This window comes from Nipponia nippon, unplaced genomic scaffold, assembly GCF_047370975.1.
Source record: "Nipponia nippon isolate SJK-2023a ecotype South Korea unplaced genomic scaffold, ASM4737097v1 scaffold_33, whole genome shotgun sequence".
NCBI classification, from domain to species: Eukaryota; Metazoa; Chordata; class Aves; order Pelecaniformes; family Threskiornithidae; genus Nipponia; species Nipponia nippon.
Genome location: NW_028262351.1, coordinates 310,957 through 335,001, shown reverse-complemented (window position 1 = coordinate 335,001; position 24,045 = coordinate 310,957). Strand labels below are relative to the sequence as shown.

Sequence of the window (24,045 nt, the reverse complement as noted above, 5' to 3'; positions counted from 1 at the left end):
TGTCAGGTCTGGGCCTTGGTGTATTTTGGTTTCTGGCTTCCCGCTTTTCCCTTGGTTTCCCAGTTGACAATATCCCTGATCAGAGGACCTGCTGGAATAAATATTTGCACACTCTCACATGCCCTCATCAATTAGTGTGACTGACCAAGTTTGGTTCTCATCACTGTCTCCCTTATCATGTGACAGTCAGGTTTGTGTCCCTGTATGTTCTTGTTTATGGCTTCCTCCTTTTCTGATTTTCCCTTGCTGCACTGAAAAAAGGTCCTTGACCAGGTACCCTTAAAGGAGCAGACACACTCCTTTCACATACCCTTACACTTCCCACTTTCAGTTTCTTGCACCAACTCTTGAAGATCCGATTCTGGTCCCTGTCAAAGAGTGAGTTTTTAGCTAACTAGACTAACTAGATTGATCCCTGTATAGCCAAATGGTTGATCTCCTGGCACTTCATGGCCGTTTTTTATCATGGTACAAAGCATAGCTCATAGTTATGCTCCAGTTAAAATTGAGGGCGGTACTCTCACTGATCAGGGATGGGACCTCACAGGCATGCAGAGAGCGAGACAGATGACTGTGTCCAGATCCCCCTGTTGGGCACAGGGTTTGGCCCAGTGAAAATGTGAAGATTTTTCATCCTAGAGGAGCAGTCCTGAATGCCAGCAGCTGAGGGTAGGTTGTCTCCATGAACAGCAAATGCTTTAGAGAGCTTCAGCCTCCTGAGTGAAACCAAAATAAAAATGTCCCTGTGCAATGGCCAATGGAAAGCTATAACTGGTGAGTAATAGAAGGATTTAGGTAGCAAGAAAGCTGAGTGAGCTGGCCTGGGGGAAGCATTGTGTCACCCGTGTGAGATTCATCAGAGATTCATCAGCATTTCTTTTCATTCACCAGGGTGCCTGTCGATTTTTGCCTGCTGGTTGCTGGGCAACTGTGGCAGCCTTGTACAAGCATGCTAAAAACCCTGGCACTGAACCTCACAGGAGCTACTTCATCTGACTCAAAATGCATCAAATATCTGAAATATTGACATTGCTGTAGCAAATTATATAGGAGCTAAGAGTTCCAGAAAAAACTGTAGTAGAGTGCTGCCTGTACAAGATGAAGAAGATTTCCACAGCACCTGCGGAGGAAAACTAAAGGTTTCCAACTCTTCAGAACTTCTTAGTTCAGATAAGGATCAAAGCCACCCCTCATTTCTTGAGCTTAGCTATTGTATGGTGATGGGGAGCAGCAGTAAGGATTTCACAGTGAAAGTCTGAAAGAGTGTAAAGGAAAGGTATCCTGAGAATTTCATTACCGAGTCATACTGATGCTGGTGAGAGCCAGATTCCCCTGTTCTTGCTCTGACTTACTTGTAGATGCAGCTCAATGGTGCGGGGGTGGATTGAGGAGCTACAGGTTTGCATTCCCTATGGAGCACAGATCTGCAGCGACCAGTTTCTAAGTGAATACCTGGACAAAGAGCCCATAGAGGAGAATAAGTGTGCAGTAGTGGTCCATCTATTATGTGTGAAAAGGCTGAATTCAATGGTCGTGGAGCTCCTGTAACAGCCAGGGAGTCCCTCTGTTGCCCAAGGGAGTGTGTCTCTCCTCCTTAGCTTCTGGCCGAGTAGGGTTGTATGTACATGGAGTTGTCTCTCAGTTCCTACTCGGGCAAAACTCCCGTGGATGGGTGAGAGTGCTTTGCATGCTAAAGCTTTGGTTTACTTGTCAGTAATAATAATAATAATGATGATGATGGTGATAATAATAAATTTATTATTATTATTATTACTATTATTATTATTATGTTTTTATATCTCTTGTACTCTTATAGTTTTATTTGGTTTTATTTTTCCCCTGCACGGAGAACATGCTAAATGCATTACTCTGTCATTTCTATGTAAATTCTGTGCGCTTATTAATTTTTGTTCTTTTCACTTTCCTCCTTGCCTGACTATGTAAACGCTCTCTCATGCATTCTGTCTATTCTGTGTGCTGCATGAAATACTGAAAAGGGACTTGGCAATGTTGGGTAACAGAAATTTCAGTCACCCCTTGGTAGCAGAAACTCTGTCTGGGTTTTACCTGGGTTTAGATCTTTCTGCATTTTGCTGTTTGACAGAAAATGTGTAATTGCCATGGCAACTGCTCTGTCATATGATAATTGTGCTGTTTCTGTGAGATAAAAAGCACTTTCTGAAATATACAATATGCCAGCCTCACAGGACAAAGTTTTCAGCATTTTTACTGTCTTTCCAGGGAAAGAGTATGTTGGAAAGAGTATGAGCCTGTGCTTCTCCCTGTCAATTTTTTTTCCTCCAGGTTGCTATTATTTAAAAATGGTTTTTATAGGAATTGTTTTTCTAGTTCTGTTACTGAGAAGAATTGCAGTCCAATTGCTTTATACATGAAAACAGCAGAGGAAACTCAAGTGGCAACAGAATTCTCAATGGTGATTCCATTCTATAATGTAGATTGGACTGTGGGTCAGTGCCCGTATCATGTTAAAGCATCATCCCAGAGCTTGGAAAGGTTGGAAGACATGTTCCAATTCAGTTCTCACCTGGTTCAGCTATGACTGTGTGGGGACCATAGGTGGGGAGATGATATGATATCCACCTTAGAGGATATAGCTCTGCGTGCTGTATCATAGTTTGTGAAGCAGCCAAAATCCTTATTGCATCATTATTGGTAAAACTTGCAGAAGAGGAGCTCTGGGCCAGAAAACACAGGAGGGTCCCTCAGAGAAGGGGTGTTTGTGGCATGACAGATTTTTATTGCCTCTGGGATCTATAGAGCCTGAAATCCACAGGGAAAAAACCCTCAACTTGGTAGGTGGCTGTTCAGTCTGCCCTGCTCCTTGCCCCACCATCTGGACCTTATTATGGTAACTGTTCATTTTTGGAGACCTATGTTGCACTTTCATAAGTAAAGCAAGTGTTTTCTCTGACAGTTGTCTTTTAGCCCCTCATTCACACATGCATACGTATAATACTAGAAAAGTGGATAGAATCATGTCTGTTGAAGAAAAACCTTGAACAAACCATGACTTTGTTACAGCTAAGAACTGGGTTTGTTGGCAGAACCATTGCATTGTATCAACTTGTTCTGCGTCTGTTCTCATGAGTGTGGTTGGTCCTGTGCTCTCTATATGAATTAGGGATAGAAAATAATGTGACTAGATGACCAGGAAAAAACATCTTTAGTTAAGGCAAAGCAACTACTTTTTTGTCTCATCTTCCTTTGCATTGAGTCTAATTGTAGTTAAAGTACAGAGGTAGAGACCCCAGCCTTCGCTTTCTGTGAATAACAATTTGTGAGCACTGGTAACCTGTTACCATTCTCTTACTATTTTAAAAATATTATTTGAATTAATATAGTGCAACCACTGTACCTTTTGAAGGTAGAACATAGAAGTGGTTTATTGCTATTTATGATTATTCCTTACTTAACTGGTGTCAGAATTGGGGTTTTTTGGTGCATGAAAGTATTTCCTTGCTCATGAAGCGTAGTTCTTGAGCAGAGATCTAAAACTGCCCGCGTGTGATTTAAATTAGCATTATTTCATTATACAACATTTAAGCCTCCCATTTGATCCAGTGTTGATATATTTCCTGTAAAATGAAAATATGCAAGATTTTTAAAGCTGTATAAATGGGGAAAAAATAAAATTACCCCCCCCAAATTCTGTTCTGCATCTACTTCCTCTCTGTCCATCAATTTAAGATTGATCCTCCAGTTGCTTATGCATATGCTTAATCTTAGACATATGAGTGGATTTACTGAATTCCAAAGGAGTTTCTGGCTGAGGTCTCAGGTTGTAAGTTCTGGTCCGGTCCAGGGATGTACCCTTCTATAAATCTACCTAATATGTATAGCATACTGTAAGGCCCAACATCAGCAACAACATTAATAATAAATAACGAATGCATCTACACTCCTGCTAAGCATTTTAAGCAAATAAAGCTTTACTTTAAGGAACTTACAACAAAGGTAAATACCAATAGGATACCAGAGTTTTGCTTGAGATAAATGCTAAAGGCCATAGATCAGGTGTGTACTAGTATGTTTTTCAGATAAGATGAATTTCTTTGTTCTGTTTTTGGAAAACACTTGGCACAGTAAGATCACGAGTATTCCTGCATCCTCTTTTACAATAAAAATCGTTGTATGGGATGATGTGTGGCAGAGGAGTGAAGATTGTACCACCGTTATTTAATTGCAATTGCATCACATCTACATTGCTAAACCAGTTACTAAGAATGTACTTTCTCCATCCTTTACACAGTAGTGTCCTTATCTTACCCTTACAGTGCCTTCCCACGTTTGCTGCCTTCTGCGAACATCTCCCCTTCCTTACATATTCCTTTCCTCCACCAGACGCTGAAGGATGCCAGTGACAATGCCCGCAAGGACTTCCACCGTGAGGCAGAGCTGCTGACTAACCTGCAACATGAGCACATCGTCAAGTTCTATGGTGTCTGTGTCGAGGGTGATCCACTCATCATGGTCTTTGAGTATATGAAGAATGGAGATCTTAACAAATTCCTCAGGTAAATCCACCAACATGTTGTGCTGGAAAGTCAGAAGTGGGCAGAGAAGGTAGGCATTGCTGGTACTTAATGGCAAATTAACTGCTCTCACTGAAAAATGCAGACACCTAAGAGTGAAAACCTGTGCAACACTCTGCTGATTCATCTTGTGTACTGTGATGTGGGGTTTATTGTTTCTTTACCTATTTGGAAGTACTAGTAAGTTAATCCTTACACTTTCCGCCAAAAGAATGGGAACCAAAGGAAAAGTGTTTTCAGTATATTTCAGTATATTCTGAAATGTTTGTTTATAAAACTTGCGGTAGTGATTGTTTCCTTGCCTCTTTTCTGCTAGCACTTGGGAAGAACCCACTCAGCACCTATCTCTACCTGTAGGTGTCTAAAAGCTTTTGAGAATCTACTTTCCCTCCTCTCAGTGTTTTGAAAGGGTACCATTACTCTGCAGCAAGAAAACTTTGAGCCTTGGAAACTTCAGTGCAATGGAAATTACTGCTTCTTGGGGGCTAGTTTAGGGCTTTTTTTTAAAGGCTCTTCAGGAATTGAAATTTGGTAGTGAAGCAGTCATAAATAAATAGGTGATACATAAGGTTCACAAGAATAGATAACTCATAAACCAGTAAGTTATGTCCAGTGGCCTTGTGCATGTACAATTTCTTCTAGCCTGCACTTGTTAACATAAAAATAAAGAGTTAAGAGACAACGTTAGCACCTACATAAAAAACATTTGCATAAGGGACTGTTCATTCAAGGCCTCCTATGTCGATTCCGTCAAAGGATATGTGCTGGTTTTGGCTGGGATAGAGTTAATTTTCTTCATAGTAGCTAGTATGAGGCTATGTTTTGGATTTGTGCTGAAAACGGTGTTGATAACACAGGGATGTTTTAGTTAGTACTGAGCAGTGCTTACACAGAGTCAAGGCCTTTTCTGCTTCTCACACCGCCCCACCAGCGAGTAGGCTGGGGGTGCACAAGAAGTTGGGAGGGGACACAGCCGGGACAGCTGACCCCAACTGACCAAAGAGATATCCCATACCATATGACGTCATGCTCAACAATAAAACTAGGGGGGAGGTTGGTGGGGGGGTGCTGCTCAGGAACTGGCTGGCTATGGGTCGGTTGGTGGTGAGCAATTGTTTTCATTTGCATCACTTGTCTTTCCTGGGTTTTATTTCTCTCTCTTTGTTATTTTCCTTTTCATTACAAATTATCATTATTGTTATTATTATTATTACTATCATCATTTCATTGGATTGCATTTCAATTATTAAACTGTTTTTATCTCAACCCATGAGTTTTCTCATTTTTACCCTTCCGATTCTCTCTCCATCCCACTGTGGGGGAGTGAGCAAGTGGCTGTGTGGTGCTTAGTTGCTGGCTGGGGTTAAACCACGACAGGGTATCACAAAGGCATTTCAGTGTCCTGAGATCTCTTCTGTCTAAGGATAACTAGGGGACACCACCATGTTGGAAAGATATCTGTGTAATGCATGCTACTGACAAAGCTGTAAAGCAATCAAACTAATGTCCCTTTAAATGGGTTTGGATTTTGTATCTGACTGAAATTGCTAGTGACTGGTAGTGTCGCCATTTTTGATAGCCTTATGAAATGAATTTGCTGTCCTTCTAACCTCCAGTGAACAAATAACCACATCAGAAAAGCAAAAGGGATCAGCTAGCATCCTCCCTTATTGGCAGAGCTGGCAGGGTTGATGGGGAGAGCAGGGGCTGAATTGAGGATGCAGAGCAAACACTACTTTTCCTGGGATGATTCTCTCTCTGGCAGAGGATTTAAGTATATTGTCAGGGCAACATTGGGACATTTGCATTTACCTCCTTAGACCTCTGCTGTGGATCAGAAGAGAGCTTCAGTTTGCTTTTTCAGAGTACCAAATTTCCATTAGAACAAGCCAAATTTGCAGCTGATTCATTGTCATCATGATAAATGCTTATTCTTTGGTTCTTTTTGATTGGCCTTTTCTTATCTCCTAACTCTGGTTTCGAATTGTTGTACAGAAAGGTAGTTTAGCAGACAGTATATTTCCTATGCTAGCTCTTCTTTTTTTAAATTATTAATCAGCCCTTGTCTTTACAATGTAAAATGATTATAGTGGGATAAACTGTTTAACCTAAGCTCCAATTTGTTATTCCTATCACATTTGCCGTAGCTTGTGCTGCAGATCAGAGGTTAATTGCAAACAGGCTGTAAAAACCTGTATTTCTTACCCTGCAGCGCCACCAAAGGCTGTCAGGGAAAAATGAATCTGAAATTTAACCCAAAGGTGCTTGCTGCCTGTGTGCAGCCAAAGGCTGTTTCAGATCTAGGACTACAGCCTCAAAGTTATGCCTGCTTTGTGCTTGTTCTGGCTAGCAGAGACTGATGTGGATCCAAAGGACTCTCTGTCAATGTTACTGGCTATTGCAGATACTGAGGAGCTCCTAATTCACAGCCAGCACCAAGAAGATAAGCAAGATGCATTAAAATAATCCAAAAGTTTCATTAGATACAGACCATCTCCTCAAGAAAGCTAGTGAAAGAGGAAGAGCTCTCTAATTTAGCAGACTCAGAGCTTCATGCTTGAGAAAAGTCATTAAAAAATATCAGTACAATGAAGAGGTACAATGCTTTTCAATAGGAATTTGCCTCTCAGTCCTGATTGGGAATTTCATATCTTCCCTTTTATTCCCCCCAGCCCCCAAGTAACAACTGTATGGCTGCCTGTGGCATAACAAGTGCAATTAACTTCTTTGCCTAGTATCAAATGCAATCCCAGCAATGCTACACACCCTCCTTCACCTGTCACTTTGTTCAGGAAGTTCTTCCCCTGGGGCAATTTTAATATCATATTTCTAATGGGCAGTGTCAGATTTGATCTCACAGATTTTGATTAATCTGCAACTCTTCCAAAATCCTGTGCCCTTCCCCAAGGGACAAATTAAGGATACACCTCACCTCTATTGATTAGAAAGGTGACTCTGAAACTCTTCTTTGTAGGAAGGAAGGACTTCTGAAAAAACATAAAAATTGGTTATAGGGTATTTTTTCAGAAATGTTCAGGAGATCAGGGCAGAGGTGGTCAATGAAAGATTAGTCTGTGGGAAAGCAATAAAAACAGGCTTCTGTAAACCCAGACAAATGGGATGGATAAAAAGAGCAATTCAGAATATTATAGTGTGTATCAAATAAGGAATAACTGTCAGATGACTTCATTAATTGGCTAAGTAGTGGCTAGTAATGCTTGACATAAAATGGTACATGTAGGCATAGAATCATAGAATCATAGAATCATTTAGGTTGGAAAAGACCCTTAAGATCATCGAGTCCAACCGTTAAACTAACACTATGAAGTCCACCGTTAAACCATGTCCCTAAGCACCGCATCTACACGTCTTTTAAATACCTCCAGGGATGGGGACTCAACCACTTCCCTGGGCAGCCTGTTTCAATGCTTGACAACCCTTTCGGTGAAGAAATTTTTCCTAATATCCAATCTAAACCTCCCCTGGCGCAGCTTGAGGCCATTTCCTCTTGTCCTATCACTTGCTACTTGGGAGAAGAGACTGACACCCACCTTGCTACAACCTCCTTTCAGGTAGTTGTAGAGAGCAATAAGGTCTCCCCTCAGCCTCCTTTTCTCCAGACTAAACAACCCCAGCTCCCTCAGCCGCTCCTCATAAGACTTGTGCTCTAGACCCTTCACCAGCTTCGTTGACCTTCTTTGGACACACTCCAGCACCTCAATGTCCTTCTTGTAGTGAGGGGCCCAAAAATGAACACAGTATTCGAGGTGCGGCCTCACTAGTGCTGAGTAAAAAAGGGACCATCACTTCCCTAGTCCTGCTGGCCACACTATTCCTGATACAGGCCAGGATGCTATTGGCCTTCTTGGCCACCTGGGCACAGTGCTGGTTCATGTTCAGCTGGCTTTCGACCAACACCCCCAGGTCCTTTACTGCCAGGCAGCTCTCCAGCCACTCTTCCCCAAGCCTGTAGCATTGCATGGGGTTGTTGTGACCCAAGTGCAGGACCCGGCACTTAGCCTTGTTGAACCTCATACAGTTGGTCCCGGCCCATTGATCCAGCCTGTCCAGGTCCCTCTGTAGGGCCTTCCTACCCTCCAGCAGATCAACACTCCCAGCCAACTTGGTGTCATCTGCAAACTTACTGAGGGTGCACGTGATCTCCTCGTCCAGATCATCGATAAAGATATGAAACAGAACTGGCCCCAATACTGAGCCCTGGGGAACACCACTTGTGACCGGCTGCCAACTGGATTTAACTCCATTCACCACCACTCTTTGGGCCCTGCCATCCAGTCAGCTTTTTTACCCAGCGAAGAGTACACTTGTCCAAGCCATGAGCAGACAGTTTCTCCAGGAGAATGCTGTGGGAAAACGTGTCAAAGGCTTTACTAAAGTCCAGGTAAATGACATCCACAGCCTTTCCCTCATCCACTAAGCAGGTCACCTTGTCATGGAAGGAGATCTGGTGAGTCAAGCAGGACCTGCTTTTCATAAACTCATGCTGACTGGGCCTGATCACCTGATTGTCCTGTACATGCCACGTGATGGCACTCAGGATGATCTGCTCCATAACCTTCCCCAGCACTAAAGTCAGGCTGACAGGCCTGTAGTTCCCCAGATCCTCCTTCCGGCCCTTCTTGTAGATGGGCGTCACATTTTCTAACCTGCAGTCAACTGGGGCCTCCCCGGTTAGCCAGGACTGCTGATAACGATTGAAAGTGGCTTGGTGAGCACTTCCTCCAGCTTCCTCAGTACCCCAATGTTGATACCTGTATCCTCAAGGTACCAGGATGTCACATATGTATGTGACACTGTTGTGACACATCAATGTCACTGATGTGACACTGTTAAGATAGGTGAGGCACACATGTTATAGTGCTTTGTTGGGGTTTCTAAATGGAGAAGGGCTTTCTTTGCCCTAGAATGTGTAGGAGTTTCTCATGAGTCAGTTGATGAGTATATCTTTTAAGGATTGCTGGATCTTGAAAAACTCCTATTTCTGAAGTTTTTTAGTTGTTCCAACTAGACTAGTTGGAGTCTAGTTGGAGTCTAGTTGGAGTCTAGTTCCAACTACACTGGAGTTGGACTTTTTTATTTGTTCCAACTCTTCCCATTGTTGAGAATTCCTGTGTTGGGCAGAACTCACCCTCAGTGGTGAAATCAGCAAAAACAGTGTCGTGCTGTGCATATGGATGGGAAATTAGAAGTATAAATCTAAAATTGCTGCACTTGTTTCTCATATGGCACCTGAGAAGGAAGTTGGCTAGGAAGTTAGTTACTGGAACAGAAGAGGAGAAAGGTGGTGGTTTAGGACTGAGATATATTGTTATAAACCATCTGCCTTATTTCCCCAAGCAATATGTTACCCATTGCGTGACACACTTCAAATTACCTGTCTTTCTCACCATGAAAGAAAACAGTAAAGGAAAAAAATTCAAGAGGCAAATTCTCCCCTTTTTCACCAGTGAATTTATAGCCCTTTTTGTCATTATATTTGAGTGAGACAATTTTGTGGTTTAGGGCCCACTAACGCCTTTCACTTCTCTATCTTACAAGTGTCCTATTACTTCATTGGCTTGTATTTTGGTGCAGGGCACATGGACCAGATGCAGTACTGATGGCAGAAGGCAACCGTCCTGCTGAACTGACTCAATCCCAGATGCTTCACATTGCCCAGCAGATTGCAGCTGGTATGGTTTACTTGGCATCACAGCACTTCGTGCATCGGGATCTTGCTACCCGGAATTGCCTGGTTGGTGCGAACCTGCTGGTGAAGATTGGGGATTTTGGGATGTCTAGAGATGTGTACAGCACAGACTACTATAGGGTAAGTGAACTGCTATAATCAGTAATAACTGCGGTCTTGTTCAGTCATCTTACTGCATTCATGTGACTGATTCTACTTTTACACTGGACAGTCTCTGTGAGATGATTTAGGGGCTGGCATATGGAGAAGCTGGTTCTGAGTAAATACCCATGGTAATTACTCAGTTTTGGCATTAGTTTTGGTAAATTTGGAGAGAGTTAATCAGAATAAGATTGGCATGTCCTGTTGTTTATATATGTTGGCTTTATTTTCTAATAATAAATCATACAACAGTTTTTTACTCTGGGCAGAAATTTGGCATGTTTGCTGGGCTGTAGTGAAGAAGCAGCAGATAAAAAGGAAGAGAAGGTAATCAAATTTGACCCAACTCTCATATATTCTTATACATTTGTAAGACAAATGGAAATTGTAACTTTTGGTTATCGTATAATGTTTCAGTTTACTTAAATAGATATAATGGTCAGCAGCACTGGATGGAACAGTTATTTTACTTGCTGACAGCAAGCATTTCCTGCTTTAAGCCAGTTCTTTAGTCTTACTGTTTATGGCTGAACATTTGTTTTGTGTCACTCTGGTGAGGGTTGTAACTCAGTGGTGGGTAAGGATAGCCCATGGCGGTTGTTCATATTCTGGCCCTGGCCATTTTCCCTGAGCTCAGTTGTCATAAAATGATCTGTGAAGTTTGCAAAGGGCTTCTAGGATCTCTGGGATAGACAGAACCGTGTACACTGATTATTGTTGTTAATGCTGGCTTCGTACTATGTGGCAAGTCATGCAGTTTACAGCATTTGCTGTTCAATACCATGTGTGTTAACTTCATGGGTGGAACTGGAGTAAGAGTGGCAGCTATTAGGTTTTTGTAGCATGGGGGAGGCAATCCATGGCCAAGCTGTTAGTTTATAAATGCTAGAGCTGTATCCTGTAACATAAGCTACTCAGAATCTTTAAACACATTCTCTGTACCTGCCTCCCACATTACTTGTTACCAGTGAACTCCTTATAGATAAAATGAAGGCCTATTCCTTAGCCACCTTAATCGGGCTGCTGTGTCTATAAAAGAACAGTGTCCCCTTGGCACCAGTGTTTCTGCAATGCCTGAAAAGTGATCGCCTTTTGTGGTGGGTTGACCTTGGCTGGCTGCCAGACACCCACCCAGCCACTCTCTCACTCCCCTTTTAATAGCTAAGAAGTAGCAGTTTCCTTTGTTCTTTGTCCCTTCTATAAAAAGCACACCTAGTATTTAGTAAACATACAAACCAGATTCTTAGGTTTTGTTATTCTATAAATTTGGCACTTCAAGCTATTTCTTCAATGTAAAACAAGCATGACTTCATTTCATAACTTGGATAAATATACAGAGTAGTAATCTCTGACTATATTTGTATTTGAGAGGACATCAGTGAGCACCAAAGGCCAGGGTTTCTTGATTTTGTATGAGCAATACTTTTGGGCCTGGGGCATGTCTCAGTTCTGTATTTCAACAAGACTGAATTTATTTACCATGTTCATCATTATACTTCAGAATGAATGTTCATGCTTAATAGTAAATGTTTGCAAAGGCCTTGACAGAAAAAGATTACTCCCTGCTGCAGAAAAAGTAAATGCAACAAAAAAGGTTCGAAGCTAGCTAATCCTAAGGGCTTCCTGGGGACAACTGAAACCTGGCACAAGCATGTGGTACAGTATTGACTCTAATATCATCTCACCTGCTCATGTACCTCTGGGTTTAGTCCTTGATTCTGACACATGACCACTTGAGCAAAGCTTCCACCTAATGAAGCAGGAGTTTAGAACAAGGCCAAGATTTTGTCCTGCCTGACCTGTGACTTGGAGAAACCAGGGGTTCACCAGAGGAAACTCTGGGGGATGGGATTGGGAGGGATGCTTGAGTGCCTCTCAAAGCCCCTCATTCAAGTGATACACTCCATTTCTCATGTTTCCTTTCTCTCTGACTCTCCATCATCAACATTCATTCCTTTTCCCACATCTCCCTTTCTCTTTGTCACTTTTCCACATCTCCCTCTCTCTTTGTCACTTTGTCTTCTCTTATCCAGAGGCTGAGGGAGGCTGAGTGGGGACCAGGGAGAAGAGAGGAAGGAAAAGGGACAGTGTGAGCAATAAAAAGGGTACAATAATGGATGTGAGAGAGGGAATAAGGCAGGAAAGGAAAGTGGAGAAAGGTGTTAGTAAAAGACAAAAGTCTGGATGAAGAGAGAAAGAGGTAGACAAGTGCCCAAAGGGATGAATGAAAGTGTAAAGTAGCATGGCTTCATCCAAGCTGATGGAGTAGCTTGCAGTATGATGCATAGATATGAAACTTAAATTTGGGCTGCTGTTTGTTTTGCACAGTGAGAAAACCAAGAAGGACCATTTCTCCAGCCCCTCACACTCCAGCTGGCTTTTGGCTGGCACAAGAAGAGTAGCAGAGCCACAGCCTGCCTTGCCACCATCTTTCACACTGATAAAAACTGGAAGTTAGAGTCAAGCCTATGAGATTTTGGCCTGCCTTGCTAGGGCCATATGTGGGCTAGTCAGCAGCTGGTCATGAAACAGTCAAGGCTGTTATGACTTATCAGATGGTTGCCTGGAGAATTATGTCCATGGCAGACCGAAGTAATGAAAGTGTCAGCAATGACACTGGGATGGTTCTGACCTACCATACCTGATTGTTTGTAGCAGGATAAGCCTTTTTAACTGTTCAGGCTTAATCACATACATGGAAGCAATTTTCCAACAAGGTGGCAGGAGCAATAGCCCAACTGAAGTGCATCTACGCCAATGCACACAGCATGGGCAACAAACAGGAGGAGCTGGAAGCCGTTGTGCAGCAGGAAAACTATGATATAATTGCCATCACAGAAACATGGTGGGATGACTTGCACAACTGGAGTGCTGCAATGGACAGCTATAAACTCTTCAGAAGGGACAGGCAAGGAAGGAGAGGCGGTGGGGTAGCCCTGTGTGTTAGGGAGTGTTTTCATTGTCTAGAATTTAACAGTGGTGATGATAGGGTTGAGTGTTTATGGGTAAGAAACAGGGGGAAGGCCAACAAGGCAGATATCATGGTGGGAGTCTGTTATAGACCACCCAACCAGGATAAAGAGGCAGACGAAGTATTCTATAAGCAGCTGGGGGAAGTCTCACAATCGCTACGCCTTGTTCTCGTGGGGGACTTCAACTTACCAGATGCCTGCTGGAAATACAATACAGCGGAGAGGAAACAGTCTAGGAGGTTCCTGGAGTGTGTGGAAGATAACTTCCTGACACAGCTGGTGAGAGAGCCAACTAGGGAAGGCACCCCATTGGACCTGTTGTTTGTGAACAGAGAAGGCCTGGTGGGTGATGTGATGGTTGGAGGCCGTCTTGGGCATAGCGATCACAAAACAGTGACAAAAGGATGAGGAAAAGGCTGAGGTACTTAATGCCTTCTTTGCCTCAGTCTTTAATAGTCAGACCAATTGTTTGCTGGATACCCAGCCCCCTGAGCTGGAAGACAGGGACGGGGAGCAGAATGAAGCCCCCATAATCCAAGGGGAAATGGTTAGCGACCTGCTACACCACTTAGACATGCACAAGTTTATGGAACCGGATGGGATCCACCCAAGGGTACTGAGGGAGCTGGTGGCAGAAGTGCTCACCAAGGCACTTTCCATCATTTATCAGCAGCCCTGTCTATCTGGGGAGGTCCTAGTTGACTGGAAGTTAACAAATGTGACTCCCATCTACAAGAAGGGCCGGAAGGAGGATCTGGGGAACTACAGGCCTGTCAGCCTGACTTTAGTGCTGGGGAAGGTTATGGAGCAGATCATCCTGAGTGCCATCACATGGCACGTACGGGACAAATAGGTGATCAGGCCTAGTCAGCATGAGTTTATGAAAAGCAGGGCTTGCTTGACTCACCAGATCTCCTTCTATGACAAGGTGACCTGCTTAGTGGATGAGGGAAAGGCTGTGGATGTCATTTACCTGGACTTTAGTAAAGCCTTTGACACGTTTTCCCACAGCATTCTCCTGGAGAAACTGTCTGCTCATGGCTTGGACAAGTGTACTCTTCGCTGGGTAAAAAAGCTGACTGGATGGCAGGGCCCAAAGAGTGGTGGTGAATGGAGTTAAATCCAGTTGGCAGCCGGTCACAAGTGGTGTTCCCCAGGGCTCAGTATTGGGGCCAGTTCTGTTTCATATCTTTATCGATGATCTGGACGAGGAGATCACGTGCACCCTCAGTAAGTTTGCAGATGACACCAAGTTGGCTGGGAGTGTTGATCTGCTGGAGGGTAGGAAGGCCCTACAGAGGGACCTGGACAGGCTGGATCAATGGGCCGGGACCAACTGTATGAGATTCAACAAGGCTAAGTGCCGGGTCCTGCACTTGGGTCACAACAACCCCATGCAATGCTACAGGCTTGGGGAAGAGTGGCTGGAGAGCTGCCTGGCAGTAAAGGACCTGGGGGTGTTGGTCGAAAGCCAGCTGAACATGAACCAGCACTGTGCCCAGGTGGCCAAGAAGGCCAATAGCATCCTGGCTTGTATCAGGAATAGTCTGGCCAGCAGGACTAGGGACGTGACTGTCCCTTTTTACTCAGCACTGGTGAGGCCACACCTCGAATACTGTGTTCATTTTTGGGCCCCTCACTACAAGAAGGACATTGAGGTGCTGGAGTGTGTCCAAAGAAGGTCAACGAAGCTGGTGAAGGGTCTAGAGCACAAGTCATATGAGGAGCGGCTGATGGAGCTGGGGTTGTTTAGTCTGGAGAAAAGGAGGCTGAGGGGAGACCTTATTGCTCTCTACAACTACCGGAAAGGAGGTTATAGTGAGGTGGGGGTCGGTCTCTTCTCCCAAGTAAGAAGAGATAGGACGAGAGGAAATGGCCTCAAGTTGCACCAGGGGAGGTTTAGGTTGGATATTAGTAAAAGCTTCTTCACCAAAAGGGTGGTCAAGCATTGGAACAGGCTGCCCAGGGAAGTGGTTGAGTCCCCATCCCTGGAGGTATTTAAAAGATGTGTAGACTGTGGTGCTTAGGGACATGGTTTAGTGGTGGACTTGGCAGTGATAGGTTAACGGTTGGACTCGATGATCTTGAAGGTCATTTCCAACCTAAACGATACTATGATTCTAAATGGTTTGGTAGTTATGTTTATTAATACACTGGAATCAGTTTTCTGAGATGCTGCCTCCCTGTCATGATGTTAGATTTGCCCAAGATGGTTATTTGTAGTTTACTTCTTTAAGATAAGGATGATCCCCAGTCCTTGTTCACTGTTAGATTGTTAATGATATTTTACTTTGAATCAGCTCAGTTTTTAAGAGATGCTTCAGGGAAGAGTGGGAGAGAAATAACCTTTCAGCTGGGCATATAGGTTTCAGGTTCAGTAGGGTCTTTTACTTACTTTGTTGATGTCTGATTTTTGTTGTTTAGACTCCTGTCTCTCAAAAGTTAGGGTTTCCCATCTTTCCTTTGGACATACAAATAACGTGATTCATCTGCACTGTTCAGTGGCTTAAAGTATTGACATTGAAGCTTTGCTAATATTTGTTCTTGCACGCAGAGATACTATTTCAGACCCTTTTTAGGCTTACAATTCCAGTTTGAAAGAGCTTGCTCAATATTTGGTCTTAAAATACTTTTCTGTGTTTCTTTATCATAAGCAAAAAGCTCAAAAAAAAAAAAAAAAAGGAAGATCAGCTCACCCCAGTACTTGGCAAAACAGGGATATACTTTAAATATCCAGCCTGGTCAGCCAGACACAGGCTTGAACCAAGATTTTGGATGAAACTGTGATCTCAACAGGGTAAGCAAGAGCTTTGCCATCAACTTCATTAGGACCACAATTTCACCCTTGCACTTCTTTATGTCTGTCCAGTATGGCATAGAGACTCTGTTTCTGATTTAGATTTAAGGAGCTAAATTGTGTAATCCCTGTTTAGCTATTAAATAACTTATTTGCCTTTATGTAATAGTGCAAAGAACAGTGGAGGAAATAAGGAGTCCTTGCCTCCACTTGTACGTACCATGCAAGGATATGTCAGAGGCCTGGGGCTATTAGTGAGGTTTCCATCTTCCTTTAGGCCCAACTCGCCCAAAAGGGATGGGAAGGTTTAGAAGTCACAAATCCATTTCTTCCACTTCTGGCATAGATGGGGCAGAAGAACCCAAGATGATATGGTTCAGCATAAAGTCCAGTGACCTGTTTTCTCTTTATATCTCTTGCATATCTTGTACCACGTTTGTTGTTGTTCATTTACTATTTAAAGAGAGCAAAAGATGTAGATTGTCTCAGTGAATCCAGAGTAGCAGCTTTGAAGACAGTGAAATAACATTAGTATTAGAGTACTGAAAAGGCAAAGAGCATCTGGCCCACTAGGCACAGTTCTTCTTTCATCTATGAGCCTAATACCTAATATTGTACAGTGCTGTATTTATGGCAACTGCATAATACATGTCTTCTGGTGTCTCTCTATATGAAATGTTTGCTAAAAGATAATGCCAGTAAAATTTCCAGTACCAAGTGACTATTTGCAAAGAGAATTAATGCATAACAACAATGGACTAAAAAAAGAAAAGGCTGGTTTCTCGTTATTTGGGCTGTAGCTAGCCAGGCAAGCACCAACATACAAATGTTTACAGCGAGGAACAAGTGTCTGTCAATTCAGAAAGGACAATAGCAGCAAACACCTGCAGGTCTCAGCTGTCACTACAGGGCTTAATACCTGTGTGGTGGAGTTTGGTAGAAGTTGCATTCAAGAAAACACAAAAGTGTTGCTGAGAAGTCAAGCAGCTTGTCAAGGCATCCGTGTAGGTGCGTGCATTGAGTTGTCACAGTTTGAAGGTACAGTTTGAAGGCTTTTTATTAGTTGGTATTTTTGCATCTGTTGCTCAGGAAACTATCTGCTTCCCTACATAGACTTTTCAGGTCTCCTCCTCCATCAGAGGCTCATTGCATCATGTGCAGTGCAGGGAGGACGGAGGGTTCTAGTAGCCCTGGAGAATGTGTACAGGTGATTTTGTGCAACTGGAAAAAATGCAGGAAATAATGGGCCAGCTACAGAGATGTAAATCTGAATTAGCTCCCTTGAATTCAGTGCAGTTACTCTGAACTTACACGAACATAATCACAAGCAGAATTAAGCCTAATGATTTTAGAGGGCTTTTAGGAGCTTCCTAAAGGCCACCACTATGTCAGCAGTTAGAAACTTGTATACACCAGGACATAGTGTTATTCTGATGCTAAAGGATTAGCAATATAGCTTGATGCCTGTTACTACTAGCCCATGCTGGAGTATATTTTGTTGTGTGCAGGAAGCATGCTCTTTCCCCAGCTAATTCCTGACTCAGTGTTTTCTCTTGAATCACAGTTTCATGACCCGCTCAATTCTACACAGACAGGCCAAATTCAGCTTTGGCTCAAGCAAGTATAGTTCCATCGTTTTTTAATGTGGCTATAGATACAGTCACTTCCCAAGTGGAGTTTTCTCATTATTTTCACATCAGGGTCATTAGTCTTGCTTATAGCTTTGCTTCCATCTGTTTTCACTGACACAGATCCTAAGAGGAGATTCTGAGAAAGTTTTCCTTATTATTGCTAGGAGAAGGAGTATCAGATGTCCAGCATCTGTAGTGGGATGCATTTAACAGTGATTTGTTACTGAACTCTATCTTGCAGGGTTAATGACAGGACAGTAATACAGAAAATGAGTAGGTTGTGACATACTTTATTTTGCCACATTTTAAGCCCCCTCTCACATGAAACGTGCAAGTGTGAAACTAGCCCCACTGCTCCTGGAGCACATTCTGCTTCAGTCTGTGAAACCAGAAAGTATGGAGAGGGAAGAAAGGGAAAATCTAATGACTAGGGTAAAAAATTGAGCTGATTAAAACAAAATTTAGAGCAGAGTGGACTTGCTTCTGTAACCAATTACTTAATTATCCATTGAATTTGGGTGTCTATTTATTCCTTTGGAAATCTCCCCCACAAGATCTACACCAGCATGCTTCTCATTAAGGATATCAAGAGATAGTCACTAAAAGCCAGTTCACCTTGAGAAAAGAAGCAGCACCCAGAAACAGTTGCCAGGAAATGCAGACCTCCCATTGACCCACAGTATAGCTAAAAGCTCTGATTATAATTCAGTCAAAAGCTTAACCAAAGCGTTTGGAAATTTTCAAATGGAAATTTTCCCACTGTTTTCTTCTGTTAAAAACTTTGATAATTTACTAGTATTTGGGACCAATTTGGTTAAAGAGCCTTAGGTTCCATATGCACGTATATAGAATACCAGGAAGCTTACACAGTCAACATCACCCACAGCTGACACAAGCTTTTCTGTTGAAAAAGCTCTTAGCACAGATGTTCATTAACTTTAAAAGTCCCTTAAAAATTACATACACAAAACTGAATCATTCTTAAAAATAACCACACATAGGGATATAAATTGCAGGAAACCAATGATTCAAGCATTGATATTAACTTGAGCAGTGGCAGCAGCAGCAGCAGCAGCTGTTGCTGTGTGCTGTGAGGAGTTCAAGGCTTGTGAGGTCCCTGGGGGGTGTGTGTCTGAGGGGGTTTCTAGGCCCCTGACACCCTTGGGCTGTGTGTGTGGAAGGACCAGCTGGCAGGCGACAGATCTTGCGAGAGGGGTGGGTGAGAGTTGGGCGGTGCCGGCATTCCCCGCAGCCAGTTCAAACCGGGAGAATCCGCGTATAACTGGCCCCTAGGGAGCACCAGCGAGCAGGGTGCCCAAACAAGGAGTGGTGTCTGTTTGGAACAGTGTTGGCAGTTTGCACGGAAGGGGAGCACGCTCTGTCAGTTATCGGGCTGCTGCCTGCTTTGCTCACCAGCAGGCTTAGGCTGCAGTCCCGATGGTCACACCAGCTAGCTGGTGGCTGTGCAAGCCTACCTGGAAGCTTGAGGTCTCCCGGGAATTAGAATTAGAAAGATGGCATCTTTCAAAAGAATTACCATTTTATAAGTGAGACTTTTTTTCCTGAGAACTACAAGGAGACTGTGACCTGCTGAAAGAAAATGGTGTCCACTTGCTGCAACTGCAAGGCTGAGGCTGAAACCCAAACAGAAGCACTACAGCCTAGCTATGATGATGTCCCCACCCAAACAGACCTCCCAAGGACTGAAATAGCTACATGGAGCTCCAGCACCTGGAAGTCCCCCTAGCACCTGAAGGTAGTGGTGGATGTCATAGCTACAAGTGTGCCTAGCTAGAACAACTCTTCAAACAAGTAGCTATGTTGCAAGAGGAGCTCAACAGGCAGCGCAGTATCTGGGAACGTGAGCGGGAGATTGATACATGGTATTGTGTGCTGTGCCAGGCTGAGCAACAGCCTTGCCTTATGGCTGTGCAAAGGGAAGATAAGCCTGAATTCAACATCAAGCTGACTGACACAAGTAACTCATGAGATGAAGGAGACGGGACCCTTGTCTCTGCTCGGGGCAGAAGGAAGAATCTTCCCCCTTCCCATAAAGTGCCCCTATGTAACAGATATGATGCTCTGGGGGTGGAGAATGAAGAGCGCATGAGTAATGGACAGGATCCAGGAGAAGATGACAACGCAAAGTTGATGCAATCAACCACCTGCATTAGAACCAGTGCCACCAGAAAAGCATGTGAAGTATTAGTAATTGGAGATTCCTTACTGAGAGGCACCGAAGCACCCATTTGCTGTCCAGACAATTTCTCTGGAGAAGTCTGCTGCCTACCAGGAGCTTGCATTCGTGACATCACTGAGGCTGCCGAGCCTGGTGAACCCTACAGATTATCATCCACTCAGCTATTCCACATAGGGTCTGACGATACTGTGATGAGGCAACTTAGAACCATCAAAAGAGATTATATGTCCCTCGGGGCAATGTTAAAAGGACCTGCAGCACAGGTGGTGGTCTCCTCTATCCTCCCAGTCAGAGGAAGGGCTTCAGGAAGGAGGAGATGAATTGAACAGGTGAATGCCTGGCTGCGTGACTGATGCCATACTCAAGGTTTTGGCTTCTCTGGTCATGGATCTACCTTTGAGAAGCCAGGCCTGTTGGGAGCTGATGGGATTCACCTGACCAAGTGGGGCAAGAGGGTCTTTGCCAACAAGCTGGCCAGAATTATAAGGAATGCTTTAAACTAGATTTAGGGGGAAAGGGGATGGAGTTTTGAGCAACAGAGAAGAGTCAGGGGCTGCTGATGTATTAGGAACCAACAGGGAAACACGTGTGAAATGCCTTAAAGGAATTGGGGCTTGTTCCTCTAAAAAGGTGACATGGTCAATAGCCCAGCTGAAGTGCCTCTATACCAATGCACACAGCATGGGTAACAAACAGGAGCTGGAAGCCACTGTGCAGCTAGAAAGCTATGACCTAATTGCTATCACTGAAACATGGTGGGATGACTCATATGACTGGAGCGCTGCAATCAATGGCTATAAACTGTTCAGAAGGGACAGGCAAGGAAGGAGGGGGGGTGGGGGTGGGTTGCCCTCTATGTTAAAGAATGGATTGACCACACAGAGCTGTCTTTGAAAAACAGCGATGAACAGGTCGAGAGCTTATGGGTAAAAATTAGGGGTCACGCCAACAAAGGAAATCTTGTGATTGGTGTTTACCATAGGCCGCCCCGATCAAGGGGAGCCCGTTGACGAAGCATTCTTACCTCAACTACAGGAAGCATCATGATTGCAGGCCCTGATCCTGCTGGAGGACTTCAATCACCCTGATGTCTGCTGGAAAAGCAGCACAGCAAGCTGTAAGCAGTCCAGGAGACTCTTGGAGCGCATCGAGGATAACTTCTTAAACCAGGTGATAGACAGCCCAACCAGAGGAGAAGCATTAATGGACCTGTTGTTTACCAACAGAGATTAACTAATTAGAGGGGTCAAGACTGGTGGCAGCCAGGGCTGCAGTGATCATGCCCTGGTGGAATTCACAGTCTTGAGGGATATGGGCCAGGTGAAGAGTAGAGCCAAGACTCTGAATTTTAGGAGAGCAAACTTTCAGTTGTTTAAGGAATTAGTGGATGGGAAACTGCCCTTGGCGATAAAGGAACAGAAGAGAGCTGGCAGCTCTTTAAGGACATTTTTCTTAGAGCACAAGAGCTCTTGATTCCCACGTGTAAGAAATTGAGCAAGGAAGGCAGGAGACCCAGCATGGCTCAGTAAGGACCTCTTAGTTAAACTAAAGTGTAAGAAGGAAATGCACAGGCAGTGGAACCAGGGACACGTATCCTAGGAAAAATATAGGGGCGCTGCCCGGATGAGTAGGGATGGGATCAGGAAAGCTAAGGCACAGCTGGAGCTGAATATGGCAAGGGATGAGAAGAATAATGAGAAGGGCTTCTACTGGCATGTTGGAAAAAAAAGTAAGATTAAAGAAAATGTACTATCCCCTCATAAAAAAGAAAGAAGAACTAGTCGCTATAAGCCACTCTCCATCATATTTGAAAAGTCATGGCAGTCAGGCGAAGTCCCCAGTGTCTGGAGAAAAGGGAAATATCCCACTCATTTTTAAAAAGGGTAAAAAGGAGGACCCTGGGAACTACCAACCAGTCAGCCTCACCTCCGTTCTCGGTAAGGTCATGGAACAGATCCTCCTGGAAGATATGTCGAAAGATATGGAAGACAGGGAGGTGATTAGAGACAGCCAACAGGACTTCACCAAGGCCTTTGATACAGTCCCCCACAACATGGTAGGCAGCAGACTTCTCCAGAGAAATTGTCTGGACAGCAAATGGGTGCTTCAGTGCCTCTCAGTAAGGAATCTCCAGTTACTAACACTAAGTGTAACCCCTCTTTTGTGCCGCATCGGATGGACTCCAGACTGATTTTCCCACAGCACACTGCGTAGATCCTGTCCGTGAAGAGGTTCCTCCTCCTTCCCATACTGTGGTGCTTTTTATTTTGTTTAACAAACAAAATCATATATTATCTCCTGACAGGTTGCACTATTATCTCTGTCATAACATCCACCAGCACGCAGCACAGGCCAGCATGGGGCATTCAAGCAGAGGCTACTCATGCTAACATACAGGCTTCTTGAGCCTTAAGTACAAGGCCCTACAGAGCAGGCATGACTTGCCCAAGATCACTAACTCCTTGAATACAATGTCTTTCACAAGGCTCTCAATACAGGTTAGTTGAGAGTTATAAATTAAAAAAAAAAAAAAGGGCAACCTTTTCTATCGTGCTTTGGCACTTCTAGAAATACTGATAAACTGGTTTTCTACTTCACTGATTTGCTGCTCTAGTTGACTGTGAGCGGTGGATGGTCTGTACTGAATATCTATGGCAAAACCTTTTCCCTCCAGAAATAAATGGTAAAACTTCCTTTGATGCAGTGGGTGAGACTTGAGAGAGGTGAATTTAAGTGCAAATGCTTCAATGCCAGCCTGAATGATTTAGCTGAATGAGTGTGGGGGTGTTGTTCAACAAATTTGCTCATTCAAGTAACTCTTGTACTTATGTTAACATGCCTGTATAAAATTGTCATCCTCAAGACAGGGCAATTTTCCCAGCAGTACTTTTGAACTCAATTCTTTCTCCTGTACTCACAGTGAATAGCATTTACTGTTGCATATGGTACCGTTGAATGAGATCTGCAAGTCAGGACTATAAGGATCTCTGTCTTCACTGTTATGTGCTACAGCAGTATGCTTGGGAAAAGATTGCCTGTTCATGTGCACATTCCCATTATTTTACCAGTTCACACTTACAGGTAAGGTTTGGTAGTTACATTTTTGAACTACTCTAACATAGTCACACTTTTCAGTATAAAATCAATGGGTTGTAAATAGGATTTTAAATAAATCAGTATATGAGGAATAACCATCAATGTTGCTGTTAAATTGCACAGCATCAAGAAAATATTCTTCTATCTGCTGGTGTTGAAAGAGGCACTATTTCAAAGAAAAATTTAGTCACCTGCATGCTGCTCTACAACACAGCAAAAAAAACCAAACCAAAAAGCCATTATCTATGAACAACCAAAAGAAGGTTTGGCAAAACATAAATGAGTTGTTTGAACTGTATATACAAAAATATGGAGATAGAAGAATCTCTATTGACTTTAAGCATTTCATAAAATGATTTGAACTTAGCTAATGACAGATTCTTTATTGCTCTTTTTAATTACAGATTTTTCAGCTCTTAACAGCAATTTAAGTCTGTTTTTTTTTAACACCCAAAATATATTTCTGGTAAAAGCCATCTGTAGTGGGTTGAACTTGGCTAGCTGCCAGGTACCCACCAAGCTGCTCTATCACTCCCCCTCCTCAACGGGACAGGGGGAGAAAATACGACGAAAAGCTCATGGGTCAAGATAAGGACAGGGAGATTACATACAATTACCGTCACAGGCAAAATAGACTCAACTTGGGGAGATTAATTTAATTTATTGCCAATCAAAATCAGAGTAGGATAGTGAGAAATAAAACAAAACTAAAAACACCTTCCCCCCACCCCTCCCTTCTTCCCAGGCTCAACTTCACTCCTAACCTCCTACCTCCTCCCCCTGAGCGGCACAGGGGGATGGGGAATGGGGGTTGCAGTCAGTTCATAACACTTTGTCTCTGCCACTCCTTCCTCCTCACGCTCTTCCCCTGCTCCAGTGTGGGGTCCCAGCAATGGGAGACAGTCCTTCATGAAGTTCTCCAACATGGGTCCTTCCCATGGGCTA

The 24,045-nt window shown here is 43.6% G+C and overlaps 1 protein-coding gene across 7 annotated transcripts in view; it reads left to right on the top strand.

The window, feature by feature from the left end:
* Nucleotides 1–24,045, top strand: part of LOC104013813 (BDNF/NT-3 growth factors receptor-like) — a 219,604-nt gene that overhangs the window by 152,604 nt on the left and 42,955 nt on the right. For all 7 annotated transcript variants that reach the window (XM_087770661.1, XM_087770660.1, XM_087770663.1 and 4 more), the window contains 2 exons: nt 4,363–4,535; nt 10,149–10,383. In XM_087770661.1, the coding sequence (XP_087626787.1) occupies nt 4,363–4,535; nt 10,149–10,383 (408 nt within the window). The remainder of the gene's footprint in view (nt 1–4,362; nt 4,536–10,148; nt 10,384–24,045) is intronic.